Source organism: Rousettus aegyptiacus, unplaced genomic scaffold, assembly GCF_014176215.1.
Source record: "Rousettus aegyptiacus isolate mRouAeg1 unplaced genomic scaffold, mRouAeg1.p scaffold_m13_p_15, whole genome shotgun sequence".
Classification (NCBI taxonomy): domain Eukaryota; kingdom Metazoa; phylum Chordata; class Mammalia; order Chiroptera; family Pteropodidae; genus Rousettus; species Rousettus aegyptiacus.
In genome coordinates, this window is record NW_023416290.1 from 25,053,771 (window position 1) to 25,077,363 (window position 23,593).

Consider the following 23,593-nt stretch of genomic DNA (forward strand, 5'->3'; position numbering starts at 1 on the left):
TGACAAAGAGACATCAGATCAGCTACACAAAATTATATTGGGAACAAAAAGAGGAGAGCAAGAAGTGTGATTAACATGTAAAAAAAGACCTAATTAAGAATAAAATAAATTCTGGCTGCCAAATACTAGTAAAAAAAAAAAAAGGTTCTAAACTATGATTCCATCTCTATAACATTTTTGAAATGACAATTTTTTAAATATTTTTTATTTTTTAATTTCAGTTGGCATACAATTATATGTTTCAGGTGTACAACATAGTGTTTAGACATTTATATAACTTACAAAGTGACCACCCTAATAAATCTAGTACACATTTGATACCAGTTATTACATTATTGACTATATTCCTTACACTATACATTCCCATAATTATTTTCTAACTACCAATATGTACTTTTTAATCTCTTCCCCTTTTCCACCCATCCCCAACCCTCCTCCCATCTGGCAGCCATCAGAATGTTTCCTGTATCTATTGGTTTGTTTTACTTTTTTATTTTTGCTGTTTTTTAGATTCTGCACATAAGTGAAACTATATGGCATTTGTCTTTCTCTGTTTTACTCCATACACCACAATACCCTATAACTCCATCTATGTTGCTGCAGATGGCAAGATTTCATTCTTTTTTATAGCTGAACAATATTCCATTGTGTGTATGTATGTATGTGTGTGTGTGTATATATATGTATATGTGTATATATATATATATATATATATATATATATCCACCTCTTCTTTTCCCATTCATCCATTATAGACATTAAAGTAGCCTCCATATCTTGACTACTGTAAAAAAATGCCACATAAACATATGGAGTCTCATGTCCCTTCAAAATAGTTTTGGGTTTTGGTGTTTTGGGATAAATACCCAGAAGTAGGATTACTGGGTCCTCCTCTGACTCTTGTGACAGCATTTGTTTTAAAGTCTATTTTGTCTGATATAAGTATTGCTATCCCAGCTTTTTGTTTCCATTTTCATGAAACATCTTTGTCCATCCCTTTACTTTCAGTCTGTCTTTCCATCTGAACTGAGTCTCCAGTAGGCAGCATATGTAAGGGTCTTGCTTTATTGTCCACTCAGCCATTGTCTTTTGATTGAAGCATTTAATCCATTTACATTCAAAGTAATTGCAAATAAATATGTAGTTATCTTTTTATTATTCATCTATATGTGTGTGTGTGTGTGTGTGTGTGTGTGTGTGTATAGTTTTGTTTTTTTTTTTTTTCCTGCTTAAAGAATTCCCACCAACATTTCCTATAATAATGGCTTGGTGGCGATGTACTCCTTTAGCTTTTTCTTGTCTCTGGGAAGCTCTTTATCTGTCCTTCAATTCTAAATGATAGCTTTGCCAGGTAGAGTAATATTGGTTTTAGGTCTCTGCTTTTCATCAGTTTGAATCTTTCATTCCAATCCCTTCTATACTACAAAGTTTCTGTTGAGAAATCAGCTGAACGTCACAAGGGAGCTCCCTTGTAGGTAACTGCTTTTCTCTTGCTGCATTTAATATTCTCTGTCTTTAACCTTTGGCATTTAATTATGATGTGTCCTGGTGTTGGCCTCTTTGGGTTCATCTTGTTTGGGACTCCGCACTTCCTAGGGTTGTATGTCTATTTCCTTTGCCAGGTTATGGAATTTTTCTGTCATTACTTCTTGAAATAGGTTTTCAATTCCTTGCTTTCGCTCTTTGCCTTCTGGTACCCCTACGATGCAAATGTTGATACACTTGATGTTGTCCCAAAGATCTCTTAAATGATCCTCATTTTTTTATTTTTTTTCTTGTTGCTGTTCTCATTGTATGTGTTCTGCTACCTTAACTTCCAAATCACTGATTTGATCCTCTGCTTCATCTAATCTGTCGGTTCCTCCTAAGGTATTCTCATTTCATTTATTTTAACTGGTTCTTTTTGATGTTTTCTATCTCCATTTTTATGTTCTAGATCTCTTAAAGCTCTCACTAACTTCATCTGCTCTTCCCCTAAGTTCACTGAGCAACCAGTGCTTTGAATTCTGTATTGTCTCCATTTTGCTGAGTTCTTTTTCTGAAGCTTAGCACTAATTCTTTCATTTGGGACATGTTTGTCTCCCCATTTTGGCTGCCTCCTGTGTTTGTTTCTATGTATTAGGTAAGGCTGCTATGTGTTGCAGAGAGGAGAGGAGGCATCTGAAAAACTGCAAAGAAAAAGGCCTGCAAAAATGACCAACAGAGCCAGTTAAAACTGCCCTCTCCCCCCTTCAAGGACTCTCCAGCTCACATCTGTTGATTCATGGCTTGCCAACCAACTAATGTCTTTTTTTATCTCTATAGCTGTATAGGAATAACAAGACTGTATAAAATTGCTAGTTATTTTACAATCGGGGCTCAGCCTTTGGATAGGAATCCACTGAGCAGGTTCTGGCATTAGTAAGTGTTGCTTCCTACTTACAGCCTCAATGTCCCATCTCTCTGTAAGAGAATCCTATAACAGTGCTGGTAACACCAAGGTCTCAAGACAAATGACCTGTAAGACCAGTGGTCTGGAAATTCCTCTCCTGCAGCACCCCCACCACCCGAAGCTCCCCTCCCCCCTGCCACTCTAAGGAGAGATATGTGAAAACTCAGACAAAGGATCACACACCACTTGCATAGACACTGCAAGGGTATATAAACTGTAAGAAATCTAACCAAGGGGAGATCATGCTTTGTGTCTGTTGAAAGCCCCATGCTCTCTGCTGGCATTAAATTCTCCTTCCTCTAACAAAGTTGTCTGAGCATCCAATTTCCTCTGTCGGGTGTCACTTCTTGCAACACCAGTCATAAATAGAGTGGCCTTAGTAGTAAGTGTCCTCTGGGGCCCAGTGGAGCAGTCTCTCTGGTCACGTGAGCCAGATGTGTGTCTTGTATGGATTGTGTGCCCTCCTGTTGAGCTTTGGTTGCTGTGTGCACTTCAATAGGAGGGACTAGCCCTCAGGCTGATTGTTTGGACTGCCTGATGACTACAGTGGAGGAACTGTTGTGCATAGACTGACCCTACAGAGCAGGATTCGCTTTAGCAGGGCTCTGGTGCCAGCCCAGTCTACTCTTTAGTTGTGTTGGTCTCGAATGTAGCTCAGTGTGGTGTTTCAGCTTACACCGAAACCAGACACTGGGAATGCAAGCCAGGACCTCCTGGGAGGGGCCCCACCACAGGTCAAGTTTTACCAGAGGCTGTGCCCTGCCCAAGGACACCTGGCACAAGCCGCCAAGCAACCTGAAGATGGCCACCACCTGCACTGGGTTTAGAGGGAGCTAGAGAAGTCCAAGTCACAAATTAAGGCTAGTGTCAGGCTGCCACTAGTGCCAGGCTTGGGGCTGCTCAGCAAGAGGTATGGGGCACACTGAGGTCAGATGTTGCTTATGTTTTGTGAACCTTTGAGAGGTTTTAGAAAAGTCCACAGCATGTGCCAACGCAGGCTGTTTGCATGGAAAAAGCCAGTGGAGGCGGCTTGAGTGGGCCTACACATTGGGTGGGGCAGAGCCTCAAGGAATAACCATGTCGGGGTGACTAGGGTTAGCCTGGTTGATGGAGACTCAGAGATAGTGGCTACCTGCGTCTGCACATTGAGTGTAGGGAGGGCTCAACAAGAAACAAGGCCCTCTTTCAGTCCTTTTTTTTTTGAGAGAAAGCCACCCCTCCAGCCCTTGCCCTAAAGCCAAACAACTGCAGTTCCTCCCCATATGTCCCTAGTGCCTTTTAAGCTGCTGCCCCAGTGCTGGAGCTCAAGCAACTCATCAGCGAGTAAGTCCATGCCCAGGCCCCTTAAGAGGAATGTCTGTGACTCCGGCTGCCCTCCATTTCACTCAGACACAATCTCTGCTAGTTTTCACATCCAAAACTTGTGGGGACTTCTCCTCCCAGCAATGGAACCTGGGCTAGGGAGCCCAGTTTGGGTCCAGAACTCCTAACTCCTCTGAGGGGATCTCTACAGCTGAGATATCCCTCCCAATTCTCAACCACCACACAAAGGTGTGGGACCAGCCCATTCTGAACCTCCTTTCCTCCTACCAGTCTCAAGGTAGCCTCTTCTGCTTGTCCCCAGTTGTAGGACTTTTGTTCAGCTAGGCTTCAGGTGACTCCCAAATATGGCTGTTCTGTAGTTTTGATGTGGTGTGAGAGGAGGCAAGCACAGCATTTACCCACTCTGCCTTCTTTACCAGTGAAATAACAAATTTTTTTTTTTTAATGATGAACAAATTAGTTTTTGCCAGCAGTTAAGAGTGGAAGTTAATGGGAGTGGGTGTGATTATAAGAGAGCCTTGTGCTGACGAAAGCATTCCGGTAACCTGACTGTGGTGGTGGATACACAAACCTACACCTGATAAAACCATATAGAACTAAGTGAAATACACCTGAAGAAATTTGCGTAAAATAGTGAATTGTATTCGCAGCAATATACTGGTGGTCATATTGTACTATAGCTTTGCAAAATGTTACTATTGGGGAAAACTGGGTAGAGAATACATGAGATCTCTGTATTATTCCTTGCAACTATATGTGATTCTACAATTACCTCAATTTTAAAAAGTAATTGCTTCTCAGGGACAAGACTTAGTGCAGAAAGAAGTAGGGTAATGGATTGCTGGTTTTCATGAGAAACTTGTTCATATTATTTTATTTTATCTTATCTATGGGCACATATTATTTTTATTTAAAAAATGCTTTACCCTTAACTGAGGTATATATATGAAATACTTTACACATAGAAGGTCTATGATAAATGTTATCTCTCTTTCCCTTAGATTTTAAGAAAAGGACAACCTCTAGACTAAGATGTCAATACTAAGTTGTCTAATTTTGAGAGGTAGAGCCACTGGTAAGTCATCTAATGGGATTACCAAGAGCTAAAACTGGAACAAGGTACTCCTTTCAAGTTAACTATGACAGAATCTCTCACAATCACTGAACAACTTTAACACTAAGCCCTTTTCCTATTTTTTCGACAAGCCTAAAGAAAAAATTCTAGGGAAATATAGAGGCAAAGTAGTAGAGGATGTACCACAGCTTCTTCCTCATAAAAATCTTTCATTACCATAGTGTTGTATTATTAACTGCTTTCATTATCATTAACACTGAGTGCTTAGATGCTCGGCACATCATTTTATACGTTCTCTCCTATTGTTTAATCCTTATACCAAGCCTGCAAGATAGGTATCATTCCTATTTTATTGAAAAAGGAACTGCGCCTTAGAAACCTTAGGTCTATTGCCCTAATCAGAGAGCATGTAACATGTCAAGATTTGCTCCGATGTATAGCTAATTCCAGAAATAAAGATTTCAACCACTGATTTTGCATTATCTCACTTTAACAAAAATGTCTAATAACTATCATGTGGACCTTCCACACAAAAGTACCACCAGCTGAGTGTTTTATTGGGCTCTGAGTATGGGCTCTGAGTATCTAGGAATTCACTGGGACTTTTAAGTCTCAACTCTGCTTAGTCAAAGTCACTGGCTTCCCTCTCATCATGATGTCTCTTCTGCCATCCTGCACTTTATGGCCAACTCCTTTATTGTTACCTTTCAAGTATTAAGACCCCTACCCTTCTATCAACTCACTTTACCAATTACCAACCCACAAGGCTACCATAAAAAGATCCCAAAATGAGAACGGCCCCCTTCATATTTTCTTATTACATGTCCTTGGTCAATGCTGGTAAACATTCTTATTTATTTTCTACCCCTATTCTTTCTCTCTCTCTCTTTCTTTCTCTCTCTCTCTCTCTCTCTCTCTCTCTCTCTCTCTCTCTCACACACACACACACACACACACACACACACACACACACACACGAGTTCTATATCCACACTTTCCTTTACCTTTCCATGTCACCATGATAGCTCAAGTCTTCGTATCTTTCCCAAGGTTAAAAATCAGCCACTATAAACATCAGCCAACCTCACATCTACTGAGCTCTACTTTCCTAGTCTCAGAGGAAAAAAAAAAAAAAAAGTTCCTATTCTCTAAAACCAAATCCTTTTTGTAATCCAATCATTGTAGGATAGTAAAAAGGTCCTTACATTCTCTATTGACTTCTTCCCTCCAGCTGCAAAGAAACAAACCGTTTTCCTTTCTTGAAAAACTTTTCATTTAAAATGTAGCCTGTGTACTCTTCAATTCAAATTGACATACAGTAGTCCTCCCTTATCTATGGAAAACACATTCTAAGAGCCCCAGTAGATGCCTAAAACTATGTTTTTTCCTACACTTATCTTTTCACTTAAAGTGTTATGGGTGGACAATTTTCCAGTAAGCCAGCATTAAGGATTTACTTCTGATTCTGTTAACCAGGGTGTGGTAATCTGATCAAGGATATGCTAATGGCCAACTGTTAACCAGGGTGTGGTGATCTACTCAGGGATGTGCTGGTGGCTATATAAACTGCCTCTTCTGGGAGCTCGAGGCTGATCTCTTCTAACCCTGCATGGTGGAGAGTCAGTCGCTGGCCGGCTAATAAAGGCTCACAATTCATTCCAATTGGCTCCGTGGGTCTTGGATTTGATCACACCACAACAAAAGGAAGCATGCAATGACCTCTCTTTGGCATATCCAAATTGCCAACATCACTATTCTTGCACTTTGAGGCCATTATTAAGTAAGGGTTACCTGAACACAAGCACTGAAATATCTTGACAGTCGATCTGCTAACATAGAAGGATACTAAGTGACCAATGGGTGGGTAGCGTATATAGTATGGATATGCCAGACAAAAGAATTATTCACGTCCTGGGCAATGCAGAGCAGGATGGCACAGATTTCATCATATTACTCAAAACTGGTGCCTCATTTAAAACTTGTAAACTGTTTTATTACTGGAATTTTCATTTACTATATTCAGACTGTAGTTAACCATAGGTCACTGAAACTGCAAAAAGCGAAACCATGGAAAGGGGGGGCTACTGTTCACATTGTATTTAATTAATACTTACCATGTCCTCAACATTATGGAAGAAGTACCAGAAATAAAATAAGTTTTTGTGATAAGAACTCAAAGGATTAGAGAAGAAAAAGTGTCCTTAGGAAAATATAATTTTCCTTTATTTCTCTCTTATGATCTTGCCAAAATAGTCTTTATTTCGGTGAGAAAAGTGTGCAGACGGGGAAGAGCTATAATTAAGTCTGAAGAGGCAAAAGAAACTTTGAGAATGAAAGGAGGATCCAGAAATCTCAAAATTAAGTAACTGGTAAAGAAAGGGAGTATATGTGATCAGTCTTGGCTATTTAACAAGGAAAGGGAGAACACAAAGCAAAGAGAGAAAAAAGAATCATAGCACTTGAAGGGACAATGAGGGGGCTAAGGCAGGGGGGAATAAACTAAAATACTCCCAGCCTTTGAGCAATTTACAACTCTAATCTCTCCCTTGGGCTTAAATTTCACATATTTGTATATCTTAACATCAAGTAAGAAGCAACTAACTCTCAACCTTCCCTTTCTTCACAAGTTCAACTTTTCAGTCACCATTGATTCTCTCCTCTTTATCTATCAATTTCAGGTGCCTAAATCTCATCTTCCTTTTATAAACTACCAACTCAGTCCTTTCTCAATACTATTCCCAATTCTATCACTTTAGTCCATAACCATATCAACTTTCCTTTTAAGAGTCCAGGGGAAAAAAAAAAAAAAAGTCCAGAAAGATCTATACGGCTTGTCCAAAATTGCAAAATTAGTTGTAGAGCTAAGGTTGGTACCCATCCATGTCTTCTGACCAAGGCATTTCCCCATGTTTCTTCATACCTAGAATACCTGCAAAGCTTCTAAACTACTTCCCCTTTCACTAATTCATGATCAGATATTTATTATGTTATCTAATATGTACGAAGGATTATGGGGGACATGGTGTGAAAACGGAGTCCCTAATATTACAATGTCTACATTACAAGGGAATAAAAGCAGAGATACAAGTAAACCTAATACAAGATATGAAGTTACAAGAATACAAAGTTAATACAAAGAGAATAAAGTTAATTTATACAAAGAGAATAAAGTTAATTTCCAACTGGGATGATTAGAAAGAAGGTGGGAACCTGAGATAGATCTTGACAGATGATTAGGGTTCCAATAAGTAGAAATGAAAGAAATGGCATTACTCCAAACCAAGAACATGAGCAAATACCAAGAGGCAAGAAAGTACCGTGAAAACAGCAGTTTATATAGAGAATGAACGAAGTTGTAAAGTTAAGGAACAAGGCATGGCCACATTATGGAAGGTGTGAATAACAGGCTATGAGAACCTAAACAAAAGCAAGGTCTGGGGCTGACTACCTGGGTACAAATCCTGGCTTCTTCACTTAATTGCTGTGTGACTTTGGTTAAATTACTTAACCTCTCTGCTGTACCTGTTTCCTCATCCATTAGATGTGATTAGTAATATCTAGCTCATAGAATTGGTGAAAGAATTAAATAAATACATACGAAGCACTTAGCACAGGATAAGTGCAATGTAAATTATTATGTAGTCAATAAGAAGTGAAATGATGCTTAAGCAGAGAATTAACAATATAATTAAAATGGCACCTAAGGGAAAGTTATCTCAGAGGAGGGAATAGGAGCATGCTATCTAGTTCCATACAAATACCCCAAGCATTAAGTACTTTGGGCCTGATGTAGGGTGACAGAAATGAAAAAAAGAAAAATTCCTGGGTCAAAACTATTGGGGTAACCAGCCTCTAAGATGGCTCCCTATGATTCCTACCTCTTGGCATTCATACCTTCTATATGCCCTCTCATACTGTACTAGGTTCACCTATGTGATAGATTAGGACAGAAAAGATGTTGTCACTTCTGAGATTGTTATAAAAGACACTGGTGCCTCTTTCTTCGTTGAACCCTCTCTCCTGCTCTTAGGAAAGCCAGTTAGCCACACTGTAAACTGCCCTATGAAAGTGGCAAGGAACTGACACCTGCCAACCACATGGGCAAGCCTGGAAAGTGAATCTCCAGTCTCAGTGACCCTTAATTTGATTGAAATTCAGAGTCATATGAGAGACACTGAATTAGAACCACCCAGCTGAGCCATTCCCAGATTCCTGACCCTTAGAAATTCTATGAGAAAATAACATTTGTTTTTAGCTGCTATAGTTTTGAGGCAATCTGTTACAGTTTTGAGACAATCTGTTACACAACAACAGATAACTAATACAACTACTGAAAAGAAAAACTGATAAAGTCTGGAAAATGATGGATAAAGAGGGCAGAAGTAAGGATCAAATCAAAAACACTAAGATTTCTAAGCCAGGATCTAGAGTAAGTACCTGGCATTAAGTTTTTGGTTGCCGAGACACCCATTTCAGAAGACATCCATCTTCAATAAACATTTGGCCACATATGCCACAACTATTAGCAAAACCAAGAGATTAGGAATTAGGCCCATAAAGGCCCCTCTTTCAGAAAGCCCTGGATAACTGACCATTTGACTGACCCCATTTATCATTTCTGGTGCTCTAATTCTCACTCTTAATGCTTCAAATTAGCCAATAAAGAGAGAATCCAGGAAACCCTAGGCACCCCACCCTCTGACACTAATAAAGGCAGACCCCAGGTTTGACTGCCCTTCCCCACCACCTATCTACCCCTCCCTCTTTTTCTCTTTCTCTCTCTCTCCCCCCACCCATTTCTCTCTCTCACCCCAACTTCACCTTGCTGTGTGGCCCTTGAGTATGCAATGTACCCTCCAGGACCAGTGAGTAATAAATCTTGATCCTCAAAGTTCCCTGATGATTTTTGATAACGTGCATCCTACAATCATGAGAGCCACAGGTCTGGCCCAGCCACATTGGTTCTAGTGGAAGGAAATGTCTGTGGGGGCTTGCTACCAGTTATATGGGCCTAGGCAAGTGCCTTTGGCATTTCTAGCCAAGAGTATCACTATCAATAGGCTAAGACCAATAGGAGGTACTGTTAGGGCCTAGTGGACTAAAAGGTGAGAGAATGATGACTTCATGATAAGCTGGCTTTGAATGCATGGGAAAGGTCAAATACAGATCTGAAAGTCATCCATGTAGCAATGACAGCTAACATCAATGGATGAGAACAAACTTGTAAAGTGAGAAAAAGCACAAGGTCAAAAGTTAGAATATGGCAGGAAGACAGTAAAGAAGTAAATGAGCAGTTGCAAGACAAGAAGAGAATCAGTATAGTAACATTCACAGATGCCCCCAAAACAAACAAACAAACAATCAAATATGTCAAATGCTACAGTGACCAAGTAAAAAACATATTAGATTTAACAATTTCATACATTTCCTTGACTTTTTTCCACATTTTAATATTTCTGAAATCATTGTGTGACTTACAATTAATAGGTACGTTCGACATAGGTTCCTTTACTCTGTAAAATCAGATACGAAATTGACTGTGTCTGATAATCAATGATATTCCAGAATCAAAGAAACATGGTAGGATAAGGAAACTGAGTCAGTATATGTGGAACATTTTTTCAGTAAGTTTTTTAGTAAAAAGAAGACACGTCAATAAAAAAGGCAGTTTGATTTTGTTCTGTTATGCTGAGACGGGCATAATTGTAAACAAGAAACATAAATTGCTTTACAAAGGTAAAGGTCACATGGCAGGACAAAAAAAAATTCAAGAAAAAAAAAGCGCGCAAATATTTTAAAAAACATTCATGCAATATTTTTTACACACACTCCGTGCCCAGACACTGTGGCAGACGCTGGTATCAAAGACTGGCAGCATTTAGCTTCAGACTTCTCGTCCAATGAGGCAGGAAGAGTGAGTCAGAAGTTTAAGGTAGAAAGGAAAAGTGTGGTGACATAACTGGGGGGAAAACCGGCAACAGAGCCATTCCAATATCTACCGCCGTGTTATAACACTTGGTGTGTGGCTAGAGCAAATATAACTCACACGCTTGTTCCAGATGTATCCCCAGTCACTCACTCCCGTCACCCCTAAGGCTGCGAACCCGAGCCTTTCCCAAGGAGGTAGCTCTTCCCTCCACACCTCGAGAGAGCGCCTCTCCCTGACCCCCACCTCCGACCCGGTGGGCGCGACTCCCAATGGCCAGTGGAGGGCTCAAACCGCATACTTAGGCAGGTGACGGACATCCGAGCGGCACTCCGCGAGGCCAGCTCCGTCCACATTCACTGACAAAACCCGCCGCGGCCTCGCCAGGGACCCCCGCTAGCATAGCGCCCACCGCTGGACCCTGGCAGCACAGGGCCAGGCGGGTGAAGTAGAAAATCGAGCGAGACCCGCGGCCCCGCGGAGCTCTCGGGCTTCCAGCCCATAGCGTACCTTCCGGCCGCGAGCGTTACCGCCACGAGGCATTTCCAAATGCACCACTCGCAGGCGCGTGGCCTGCCCAGGCGTGCGCGACCTCCTCAAGGTACCGGAATTCTGCGCGTAGCCAACCACCTCAGCGCGGCAGCGCGCGCTGCAATTGGCGGGCGCTTGGGCGTGGCTTCTTTAGACGCACCGCCCTCTGAGCGCTGCGCGTCCCAGCGCGTGCTGCGATTGGAGGGTGTTCGGGCGTGGGACGGGGCTTCTCTTCCACAACGCGCTTTTTTGAGCACAAAGGAATGACTGCCTGTGGTGGAATCTTGTGCAGTAGGGTGTTCACCAGTTTTGAGTTGGAAAGGGTCCTCTGGTGCTCGTCCAACTTTATTGCTGGGACTCAGGATCCTACAGAGCGCTCTCTGAGCAGCACACACTGTTGGAACTTGCTCCTGGTGGGAGAATTGGTGGTCTGGTGTCTCACGGAGTGGTTGGGGTGTGTAAGCTTCCAAGTGTTGTTTTTCAAATAAAGCTCATATGTGGTCTGTTTTGTCAGTCATTGGTTGACATTAAATAAAAATAAAATGAAAACCTGAAGTGGGTTATGGATTCAATAATCAGTATTTAAGTAATATGTTAAAAATATTAACATCCACTGCTGAAAGTCTTTATGAAAGATTTATTGAGACGAAATTGCTAGCCAAAAAGGAAACCAGTCTTGGAGCATCACCAAATCACCAGCAGTGTCTAGTGTTGAGGTAAGAAATGTCCAGACATGTAGAGAAGTTTTGTGAATTTGAGCCAAAGTGAAAACAATTGCCAAAAGCCCAATGGGTTGAGAAAATGTTCCAGAGAATAGCAATTTGAAGCTTATTTAATACATTTGTTTTTTAAAAATTTTTAATTAAGTTTATTGGGAGTAACATTGGTTAATAAGATTATATAATTTTCAGGCATACATTATCATTTGACATCTGTATATTCTAGTGTGTGTTTACCACCCAAGGTCCAGTTTTCTTCAACTACCATATATTTTATCCCCTTTACCCACTTCACCCTACCCCTAAACCCTATATTTGACCCCTCTACTCCATCTACATCCCCCCTCCTCCCCCATCCCACCAGTAACCACTAGTCTATAGTCCTCTGGTGACTGCTAGCCTATAGTCCATGTCCATGAATCTCTGTTTCTCCTGCTCATGTGTTGCTTTTAAGTTTATATCCCACATATAAGTGGTATCGTGTGATTTTTCAACTTTACAAAGAACTCATACAACTCAATAACAATAAAAAATAACAATAATAATAATAATCCAATCAAAAAAATGGGCAGAGGACCTGAACAGACACTTCTCCCTGGAAGACATACAAATAACCAACAAATACAAGAAAAGATCCTCACCATCGCTAGCTATTAGGGAAATGCAAATCAAAACCACAATGAGATACCGTCTCTCACCTGTTAGAATAGCTATAATCAATAGGACAAGTAATAACAAATGTTGGAGAGGATGCGGAAAATGTGTGGAGAGGACTGCAAATTCATACAGCCACTGTGGAAAACAGTATGGAGGTTCCTCAAAAAACTAAGAATTGATCTACCATATGATCTAATAATCCCTCTACTGAGTATTTACCCCAAAGACTTGAAACCCCATATCTGAAAAGATATTTGCACACCAATGTGCATAGCAGCATTATTCACAGTAGCCAGGACATCCAAGCAACTGAAGTGTCCTACGATAGATGATTGGCTAAAGAAGCTGTGGTACATATATACAATGGAATATTACTCAACCATTAGAAGAAATGAAATACTGCCATTTGCAACAACATGGCTGGACCTTGAGATAATCATGCTAAGTGAAATATTTTATACAGTTAGAATCAAAGGAAGAGAGTAAAGAGGGTTACATGAAATCCATCGGTGGTAGATTAAGGGGGAAGGGGAAAATCTCTGATTGAGTAAAAAGTAAAATGGAAAAAAAAAGTAAAATAGAGATGAGTACTTCTTTTACATTGGTGTGTACAGAATAGTTAATAATTAACATTTACAGCACAAAGATGGCATTTGAGGAACAAGATAATATTGAGAGGTTCTGTGATATAGTGCCCTGAGGGGGTCTGGAAAAGGAGATATCTCTGACAGTTCAAAGATATGTTATCTTAAATGTGAAACAGTAGACAGGCTCACTTAAGGTAAAGATTCCTTTGTCAAGAAAGCTACAGATCTAGCTGGGATGTGACTACCCATCATAACTCGCTTTTAATTAGGTTTTTCTGTTTTTGTTGGGACCATCCTATGGGGTTACTTTCAGTCTCTGAGACCTCACCTGACCCAAAATTGTCAAGTTTAGTATGTGACCCTTTTTTGTCCACAATTGGTAGTAAAAACATGTCCATCGTCTAGGAGTTTACAAGCACTTTTTAAAAACATTCAAGGGGAGCTGGGGAAGAAAGATGCAGTTTGCCTGAAATTTACATAGGCTATAGGCAAAGGGGTGGGAGAAAGTGAAGTTGGCCAGCTTCGATAGGCATAGAGTCCACAAAAATGCCTGCTCCTGTGGATTGGCTGCAAGTACAGTTGGGAAATCCCATATGTAAACAAGAAGTGGAGGTTCCTGGAGTTTGATGGTTCCTGGATAAAATAACCTACAGGACTAGCCACCAGGCAATGAATCTGAAGTTCCAACGGACATAAAATATGAGCAGCCTTCCATTAGTTGGCCTCAAACCATTAACAGATTAATAATTCTGTCTCTTTCTCTCACTCTCCTGGCCACTGTAATTTAATTGAGAACATCTCAGGATTTTCTCCTAGTCAAATGGTTGTAGTTGTTAATAATCAGAAAAAAGAAGCATTATTTCCCCTTTTGTTGTTTTTCGAGGTGGTAGGTATCCAGAGCAGAAATTCTCAAATTTTGGAGACATCAGAATCAACAAGTGGATTTGTTATATTGATACAGGACAAGGGAAATTTCCCCTACTTGGGGTGGGGAGACCAAGCCCTGCACCGAGAGAAGAGGGTCCTTTGGGGGAGAGTGAAGAAAGAATTCAACACACATGCCAAAGTTAAAATCAAAAGGTGTGCTGGCTGGAAAATTACTGCTTGGCTATGTCCATGGGAACATAGGCTGTCACCCGTAGGAACATAACATTCTAACAATTAGCTTTTTGTTCTGTATCCCCGCTTGCACACCCGACCTGTGGGTCGACAGGTAATGAATAGGAGAAAAATAGACCTTTGTGTTTAGACAGAATGAAGAATGGGATTTGGGGGTTTAAAACCTTGTACCTCTACATTTCAGGGCTGCTTAATTTGGGGTCTGCGTACCCCTGGCAGACCCAGCTGGCTGACTAAAGAGTGTGTTTCCTATAACTCACTGAGTTCTGGTAGTCCATGTGTCTTTTGGGGGCTGGCGGCTAAAATATTTGGAGGCCCAACAAGATCTCAGGGAGTGGCCCTGAGATCTAAGACCGGACCGGCCTCCGAAGCAGTTGCTGTCTCTGTCACATTTTCAAAGGGGTGGCCAACCTGAAACGTTCCTGGGCCCTTGAATGCTGTGACAGATAATGCAATCATCAAGGACACAACTTTCAGGACACACTCTTTGTTCCTGGTCCCAACAGGAATCTGGAATCTCCAAGGCCTCACCATCCGGATAAAAAGTACCTTCCTGGTTCTGTTGACCGGTCATTGGGGGTCCATGGAGAGACTGGACACAGTTATATCTCCCGGACCATGGCCAGGCCGCGGGACACCGCCTCCTGTGCCCTGTCGTCAGGTTCTGTTTATTGTCTCTGGTCCTGTCTAGGTTGTAGGTGGCAGACTTCTCTGGGTCCACCTGCACCTCAGTAATTGTTCTCGTCTGAGTGTCTATTTTGTGTTTTGTGTGTTGTATTTTCTGCGCAAGTGATGGAGAAAAGCCTGAGTTCACGGAAGACGCCCTTGGATTGTCTCCTGCAACATTTCAAAGAAGGATTTGTAGAGGGAGCTGACTATGGCATAAAGTTTTCTCCAGTCAGACTAAGAACATTGTGTGAAGTTGAGTAGCTATCTTTTGATGTAAACTGGCCTCCACAGGGCTCTTTTGACAAGGGTTTGGTGAGGAATGTTTGGAAGGTTGTCACGAGAGACCCAAGACATCCTGATCAGTTTCCCTAATTGATCAATGGTTAAACTTTGTTCAGAACCCCCCTCCTTGGCTCCACCAGTGTGCCCTCTCTTTGGGAGCACAAATTTCAGTTGTGGGCACCCTGAAACATGCAGCAACTAAATCTTCTAGACAGCCTAGTCCCTCAGTCCTCCAATCTCCACCAGAGGACAGTGACTTTTCCCCACCTCATAAACCAGGACAACAGAAGCCAAATAGCACCTCCTCACCTCCTCCGATGGCCAGCAGTTAACCCCTATGGGCCTCCTGCTCCTGCTCCAGGAAGGGAACCAGCCAATACCACCACCCCCCGCCATCTTCCCCTTGCGAGAAGCACTACTCCAAGGACATCACACAGACAGGCCCCTTATGGTTTACATGCCTTTCTTGACTAGTGACCTGTACAACTGGAAGGCACAGAATACACCTTTCTCTGAGAAATCTCAGGCATTAATGGGAATCTTAGAAAGTGTCTTTCAGACTCACTGCCCCACTTGATATGACTGCCAACAGCTTTTAATTACCCCCTTGACCTCAGAAGGACACTGACGCATTCGGATTGAAACACAAAAGATAGCTGTGGGAGGGAGGAGAGTTAAGGAAGCAGGGGAACAGATTGAGGAGGAATTTCCCTCCACCTGCCCAGACTGGGGACACAATTCTCAGGCAGGGAGAATGGCATTAGATCGGTACCACCAGATTCTAATTGGGGGAATTAGGATGGTTGCTCATCAGCCAACTAACCTTTCTAAAGTAACTGAAGTTATACAGGGAGGGACCTCAGGAATCCCCTGGAGCGTTTCTTGAACGAGGCATACTGGGTATACATCCACATTGATCCTGAGGCCCCTGAGAACCAGCAGGCAATTAATATAGCCTTTGCTACTCAGGCAGCCCCAGATATCCAGTGTAAATTGCAAAAATTAGAAGGTTTTGCAGAAATGAACCTGTCCCAACTTGTTGAGATAGCCCAGAAGGTGTTCAACAACAAGGAAGCACTGGATGACCCCAAACGTATGGCTACTGTCATCAACCCAGCCAATTGTTTCCAGATCCAGACCCTGAGAACCCCATCCATGACTGCATATATTTCACTGATGCTGTGTGTTCCTTGTGGCCAGACCTCAAAGACTCCCCTCTGCCTGAGGCCGATGAAGTTCTGTTCACAGAAGGGAGCAACGTCATGCAGGAAGGAAGGAGGTTTGCTGGGGCAGCAGTCGTAACTCTAACTGGCACTATCTTGTCACAAACTCTTCCCTATAGGACTTCTGCTCAAAAGGCAGAACTCATCATCTTCACTGAGGCACTAAGATGGGGAAAAGATAGGCAGTCACAATATACACTGATAGCCGATATGCCTTTGCCACTGCACATGTACATGGAGCCATCTACAAGGAAAGAGGGCTTCTGACTTCAGCTGGGAAGGGCATTAAGAACAAGAGGGAGATCTTAGCCTTACTTGAAGCCATATAGGCTTCAAGAAATGCTCCAGGCTCTTGCTATTGTTTTTTGTAAAAGGCATCAAAAAGGAAATAGTTCTGAGGGTCAGGGAAACCGACCAGCCTATGCAGAGACAAGAACAGCAGCCACAAGGCCAGTGGGGCCCCCACCACATCTACTGACTATTCCCTTACCAAGAACTGCCTCTGTCTTCAACCTATATGGAGGAACAGGACATATATTTTCAAATTAAGGGAGCCACTAAGAACCAACAGGAGTGGTGGACAACCCAAGATAGAAAAATCGGGCTCTCATAGACCCTTGGAAGGACTCTCCTCCACCAGCTACACCAGACCATGCACTGATGGCAGACTAAGATGCTTCAAGCTTTAGGCTCTTCACTTTCACTTGTTAGAAGGAAGAAAAACCGCAAAGGAGATTGCCTCGTGATGCTCAGCTTGTGCCCAAGTTAATCCAAACAAAAGGAAGATAAAAGAACCTAGGCATAGGGAAAGAGGAACTTATCTGGGGGACCACTGAGAAGTTGATTTCACTGATGTAACCCCAACTGTAGGGGGCTACAAATATTTAATTGTTTTTATAGATTCCTTTTCAGGATGGGTAAAGGCCTTCCCCGCCAGGAAAGAAACTGCCTTAGTAGTTACTAAGAAACTACTACAAGAAATCCTCCCTCAATTTGGTCTCCCTGGAACTTTGGGGTCAGATAATGGGCCAGCCTTCGTAGCAAGGGTATTACAACAATTGGCGAGCTACCTAAATTTGTGATGGAAACTCCACTGTGCCTACCAGCCCCAGAGTTCAGGCCAAGTAGAGTGAATGAATCGGACCCTAAAAGAGACGTTAGTCAAATTAGGATTAGAATCTGGTGGGACCTGGGTAGAACTTCTCCCCTTTGCTCTTCTCTGAGCTTGGTGTACTCTGTATATTAATGGATTCACCCCATTTGAAATTTTCTTTGGAAAACTCTCACCTTTAGTACCTAGAATAGAAGATGAGAAAGAGGCATACCTGAGTAACTTTGTCTTACTTAAGTCTTTACAGGCCCTTCAAAGTGTACAGAAGATTTGCCCCCGGGTTTGTGCTGCCCACTCAGCCCCAGGGGACGGATTTACCTATCGGTTTCAGTCTGGGGACTCTGTGTGGATCCAGAAGTTCACTTCCAAGAGACTAGAACCCAAATGGAAAGGACCCTTCACTGTCTACCTGACGACGCCCACTGCAGTTAAAGTAGACAGCATCCCATCATGGATTCATCACTCCCATGTGAAGGCAGCACAAGAGTGGACAACTCAGGAACAGGCCCTTAAGACTAAGACTCAAGCGTACATAAGTAAAACCTTCTGTTTCTTCCTTTTTTTTTTTTTCCTCTTTAGCCCAGGCATTTGACCAGCCACAACCAGAACCAGAAGGAACATTAATAACTTTGCTAACAACAATACACAAAGTCTTAAATAAGACCACCCCAGACATAGGACAAGATTGTTAGTTGTGTCTAAACCCAAAACCCCTTATTATGTTGAGATAGGAACTCCCCTAAATTTAACTGAGCTCAGTAGGCTAGAACTTCAAGTTGATTCATTAGCAGAAGTAGTCCTTCAGAATAGAAGAGGTTTAAATTTATTATTTTTAGAACAAGATAGATTTTGTATGGCTCTAAGTGAAACCTGTTGCTTCTATGCCAATAACTCTGGAATAATGTGGTTGCTGAAAAATTGGCTCTTACTGGAAATTGCTGTTTGACTATCACTACGGGAACATAGGCCTTTGATTATAAGAACATAACATTCTAAACAAGCTTTCTGCTTCTGTAACCCCGCTTATGCACCTGACCTGTGAGTTGACAGGTAATGAAAAGAAGAAGGATAGACCTTTGTGTTTAGACAGAATGAAGAATGGGATTTTGGGCTTAAAAAGCCTGTACCTCTACATTTCTGGGATGCTTAATTTGGGGTTTGCATACCCCTGGCAGACCCAGTTGGCTGAATAGAGTGTTTCCTATAACTCACTGAGTTCCAGTGGTCTGTGTGTCTTTCAGGGGCTGGCGGCCACAACATAATTAGAAAAGGTTTACTGCTAGTACAGAGAAATTTAAATGTCAAGGAAAAACAGAGACTAGAATCAAATAACTGGTTTCATAGGATGTTCAGTTGGTCACCATGGCTAACAACCCTTCTATCTGCTGTAGCTGGACCTGTAATCATCCCCCTCCTCTTGTTCACATTTGTCCCATGTTTCCTTAATTTCTTGTTTACATATATAAGGAAGAGAATTAATTCTATTAGACTTTTAGTATTACAGAATAGAGACTATGAACAAATTCTGCATGAAGAATCAAAGATTTGATTTTCTGCTAAGGCCAGTGGGGAATGTGCTGGCTGGAAAATTACTGCTTGACTATGCCCATGGGAACATAGTGTTGTGGTGTGATCAAATCCAAGACCCACGGAGCCAATCGAGATGAAATGTGAGCCTTTATTAGCCGGCCGGCGACTGACTCTCTACCACGCAGGTCCAAGAGATCAGTCTCGAGCTCCCAAAAGAGGCAGTTTATAAAGCCTAGCACAAGTAAGCAGATTACAGAAGCAGAAGATGACCGTTAGCGGATCTGGTTAACATCAATCAAGTACACAGATCACCACACCTTGGTTAGCAGAATCAGAAGTAAATCCTTAATGCTGGCTTACTGGAAAATTTTCCACCCATAAATATAGGCTGTCACCCATAGGAACATAACATTCAAACAATAAGCTTTCTGCTACTGTACCCCTGTTTGCACACTCGACTTGTGGGTCGACAGGTAATGAATAGGAGAAAAATAGAACTTCGTGTTTAGACAGAATGAAGAATGGGATGTTGGGCCTAAAAACCCTGTACCTCTACATTTCGGGGCTGCTTAATTTGGGGTCTGTGTACCCCTGGCAGACCCAGGGTTGTGGTTCGGTCAAATCCAAGACCCGCGGAGCCAATTGAGATGAATTGTGAGCCTTTATTAGCCGGCCTGCGACTGACTCTCCACCACGCAGGGTTAGAAGAGATCAGCCTCGAGCTCCCAGAAGAGGCAGTTTACATAGCCACCAGCACATCCCTGAGCAGATCACCACACCCTGGTTAACAGTTGGCTATTAGCGTATCCTTGATCAGATTACCACACCCTGGTTAACAGAACCAGAAGTAAATCCTTAATGCTGGCTTACTGGAAAATTGTCCACTCATAACATTCCCCACTGGTTTTCTAGGGAAATTCAAATCATCCAACAGTAGGTCTAAGCCTCATCTAAAGCCATACAAAAACTCCCTCATTTTAGGACAGTGGGAATCAAGACTGTCCAGACTGGACCCTTGACAGTCTTATTTTAGTGGGTCCTCTGTCCGACACAGAGTCCATTGTTCTGATGTCTGTGATGGATGCACAGCCTTGATTCTGGTACGGTGAATCCAATGACGGCGTCTAGCTACCTTGACCGTGGTGGGTGTTGTGAGGATGACAGGAAAAGGTCCATCCCAGCAGGGCTCAAGAGAAGCAGGCTGTACCTTTCTTACCCAGATCCAATTGCTTGGAGCGTGGTTGTGTGGCTGGACTGGATGCTGAGCAGCTGTTTTGGTGGCAGAGACCAGTTGGTGGGTCTCCTGTCGTGCAAGAGAGCGAGCTTGCAAATATTTAAGCAGTGAAAAATTATGAATTTCTGTTAGCTTTTCCTCCCCTAACTTGGGAAGGAGAGGTGGGCGTCTTCCAAACATTATTTTATGAGGCGTGAAGCCCTTACACTAGGGTGTGCACCGTGCCCTTAAAAGGGCAAAGGGGAGGAGACTCACCCAGTTTTCACCAGTTTCCAGCTTGAACTTAGTTCAGGTTTCTTTCAAGGTCCTATTCATCCTTTCTACCTGTCCTGGACTTTGAGGCCAATGAGGGGTTCTGGTGTTTCCAATTGTACAGATCGCTGGTGGAGAAAGGGACATAGACCATGAATGGCCTCTGAGTTTCTCCCCCAACTAGGGGAGCCAATTGCCGGAGTGGGGCCAGGACTGCTGTCCGGTTCAACGAGTCAGGGACAGTATCAGAGTATTGTGGGGGTTGGTACACAACCCCAGTGTGGGTGTGGGGAGGACTCAAGAGGGGTTCTGCCCCCTTTTAGATGGAGATAAGACCAGGTTATAAGGGACATAACGGGGGGATTAGTGATCTCAGGGTCCTCAGGGGGCTCCTGTAAGACAGGTTAAAGAGGGTTAAGTCTTTGTCTGGACGGTTTCTCCTTTTGCTCCTTTCGTGTAGAGAAAAGGACAGACTTGAGAGTCGTCTTTGATTCTTTTCCACTGCGGCAGTCCTTCAAATATTTGGGAGCATCAGAAACAATATCAATCCACACATCGATATATGGAGCCTGATCAGGGTGGCCAGGATTTCCATAGATAATATTCCGCACCTAAAAGGCTGTTTGCAGGTCGAGTGACCCCTCTGATGTCCACTTTGTTCCAAATGTGGGCCAATCTGACTGGCAGAACCTCTGAGGGTCAAAGGGAGTGACACTGGCTCCGTAGGCATGGGCTTGTCTCCTGAAATCCTTAAAATGATTAAGGAGGCACTGAAGGGGGGTAGGATGATTCGAGGAAGAAGCTTGACTCGAGTTAATAAAAACAGGCAAGACCCCCACAAAAGCCAAATAAGCCAGGGCTAGGATCAGCTTCTGACCTAGCATCCAATCAGATGGGGCCACAGAGGCCAGATCTAAGGAAAGAATTAAAATACCACACATCGATATATGGAGTACGCTTATGAAAGCCAAGGCAATAAGAAGGTAACAGTGCATTTTGACCAGTCCGGACAGACAGATACAATACAGACAGACAAAACAGACTACAAGTAACACAAAATGCTAGCGTATCAGGCAGGTACTGGGTCAGGATCTGACGTCTCAGACCTGACCGTACTAGGGAAGTTGTGCTGTGTCCAGCCTTCCACTAGTTCTTAGGGCCCACAGACAGGAACAAGTCTAAGCCAAAACTTAAACATACCCTAGAGCTCACAGACAGGTCCAAGTCGAGACTTAGATGAACTCTAGGGCTTACTGGCAGACAGGTCTAAGCTGAAACTTAGACGTACCCTAGAGCTCACAGACAGACAGATACTCAGAAACCTGAATACCTGTAACACCAGACGTCAAGTCTGACATCTCAGACCTTGACCGAACTGGGAAATATTGCTGCGTCCATCCTTCAACTAGTTCCCCGGCAGATACCAGAAACCTGGATACCTGTAGTGCAGTCTGACTCACCAGTGAAGCTGCTCCAGATTGCTCGTGCCCAATTGTTACAGAATTGTACCTTTTGTCCGCCTGCCCTCCTGGGCGAGTCCGCCTGGTGTCTGGGGCTGAGGAACGTCTCTCAGGGGCTATCCCCTAGACGGGGCAGGTCCTCGCCCAAGATGGCTGGGGTCATGGGTCTTAGAAGATCTCCCCCTTGGAGATATCTCACCAGAACCTCCAAATGTTGTGGTGCGATCAAATCCAAGACCCACGGAGCCAATTGAGATGAATTGTGAGCCTTTATTAGCCAGCTGGCGACTGACTCTCTACCACACAGGGTTAGAAGAGATCAGCCTCGAGCTCCCAGGAGAGGCAGTTTATATAGCCACCAGCACATCCCGGAGCAGATCATCACACTCTGGTTAACAGTTGGCCATTAGCATATCCTCAATCAGATTACCCTGGTTAACAGCACCTCCTTGATCAGATTACCACACCCTGGTTAACAGAATCCTTGATCAGATTACTACACCCTGGTTAGCAGAATCAGAAGTAAATATTTAATACTGGCTTACTGGAAAATTGTCCACCCATAACATTAACTGCCCTGAAACACAACATGGACAAAGCTTTGCAAGGAGCTGCACAGATATATGAATCACATACAGAAGAGGAGGTTCTGGAGGCACATTTGCAGCAGTCAGAGGATGAAATGTTCTGTGACATAGCACATGACACCCTGGAGGTGGAAGAGAAGCCTGGAGAAGACACCAGGCAAGTGCAAGACTGGCCTATTGTGCACCAGAAGGTAAAACATGAACAGCCCCTGGGATTGGGAGAAGTACAGCCTGGAGGCCCCATTGTGACAGAATATACCACTCACGCCCCTATATCTCTACTGAGTTAACAGAGTTGGGGAAGCAATGCCAATAGAGATCAAGGGAGCCCCTACTGGCATGGCTGTTGCATTTGTGGGATGTAGGGACAGACACCATAGTTTGCTCCCAGAATGAAATGGAGAGGCTGGCCTCCATTACAGTACACCCTTCCCTGCGGCAACACCTACAGAACAGTCTCAGGCTGGCCCAAGGGCAAGGTAATCACACCCTGATGGAGCGGATAACTGCTGCTGTGCGAAATGTCTGGGATGACACAGGAGAGCTACCAGACACAGTGAGTAAATGGCAATCATATGCGGAGTTGGTGTAAATCATCCACAAACCGGGGATGCGACAGGCTATATTTAATCTGAATACGCATAGATCAGATGATGAACAGTTCACCTCAGGAATGAGGGACTTAGTCCTGGGGACTGCACCATCCTCTTCCTTTGGGTCCTTGGTAGCCATCTTGTTACCATCTATGTTAGGTGGCATATCCATGAAGTAACTATAGAAATGGCCACCCTGTGAAATGTTGAAGTGTGGCAGTAGGACCATGGCAACCGAGGTGTCCGTGCAGTTAATTCTCGGTCTTCCCCAGCAAGAAAAGCAG

At 43.1% G+C, this 23,593-nt stretch overlaps 1 protein-coding gene across 1 annotated transcript in view; it reads right to left on the reverse strand.

Annotated features, from left to right (window-relative positions):
* SPIDR (scaffold protein involved in DNA repair) overlaps window positions 1–11,384 on the reverse strand; it is a 379,872-nt gene extending 368,488 nt beyond the window's left edge. Inside the window, 1 exon segment of the mRNA XM_036232728.1 lies at window positions 11,266–11,384. Within this exon segment, the coding sequence (XP_036088621.1) occupies window positions 11,266–11,298 (33 nt within the window). The 5' untranslated portion in view covers window positions 11,299–11,384.
* Window positions 11,385–23,593: the final 12,209 nt, after the last annotated feature.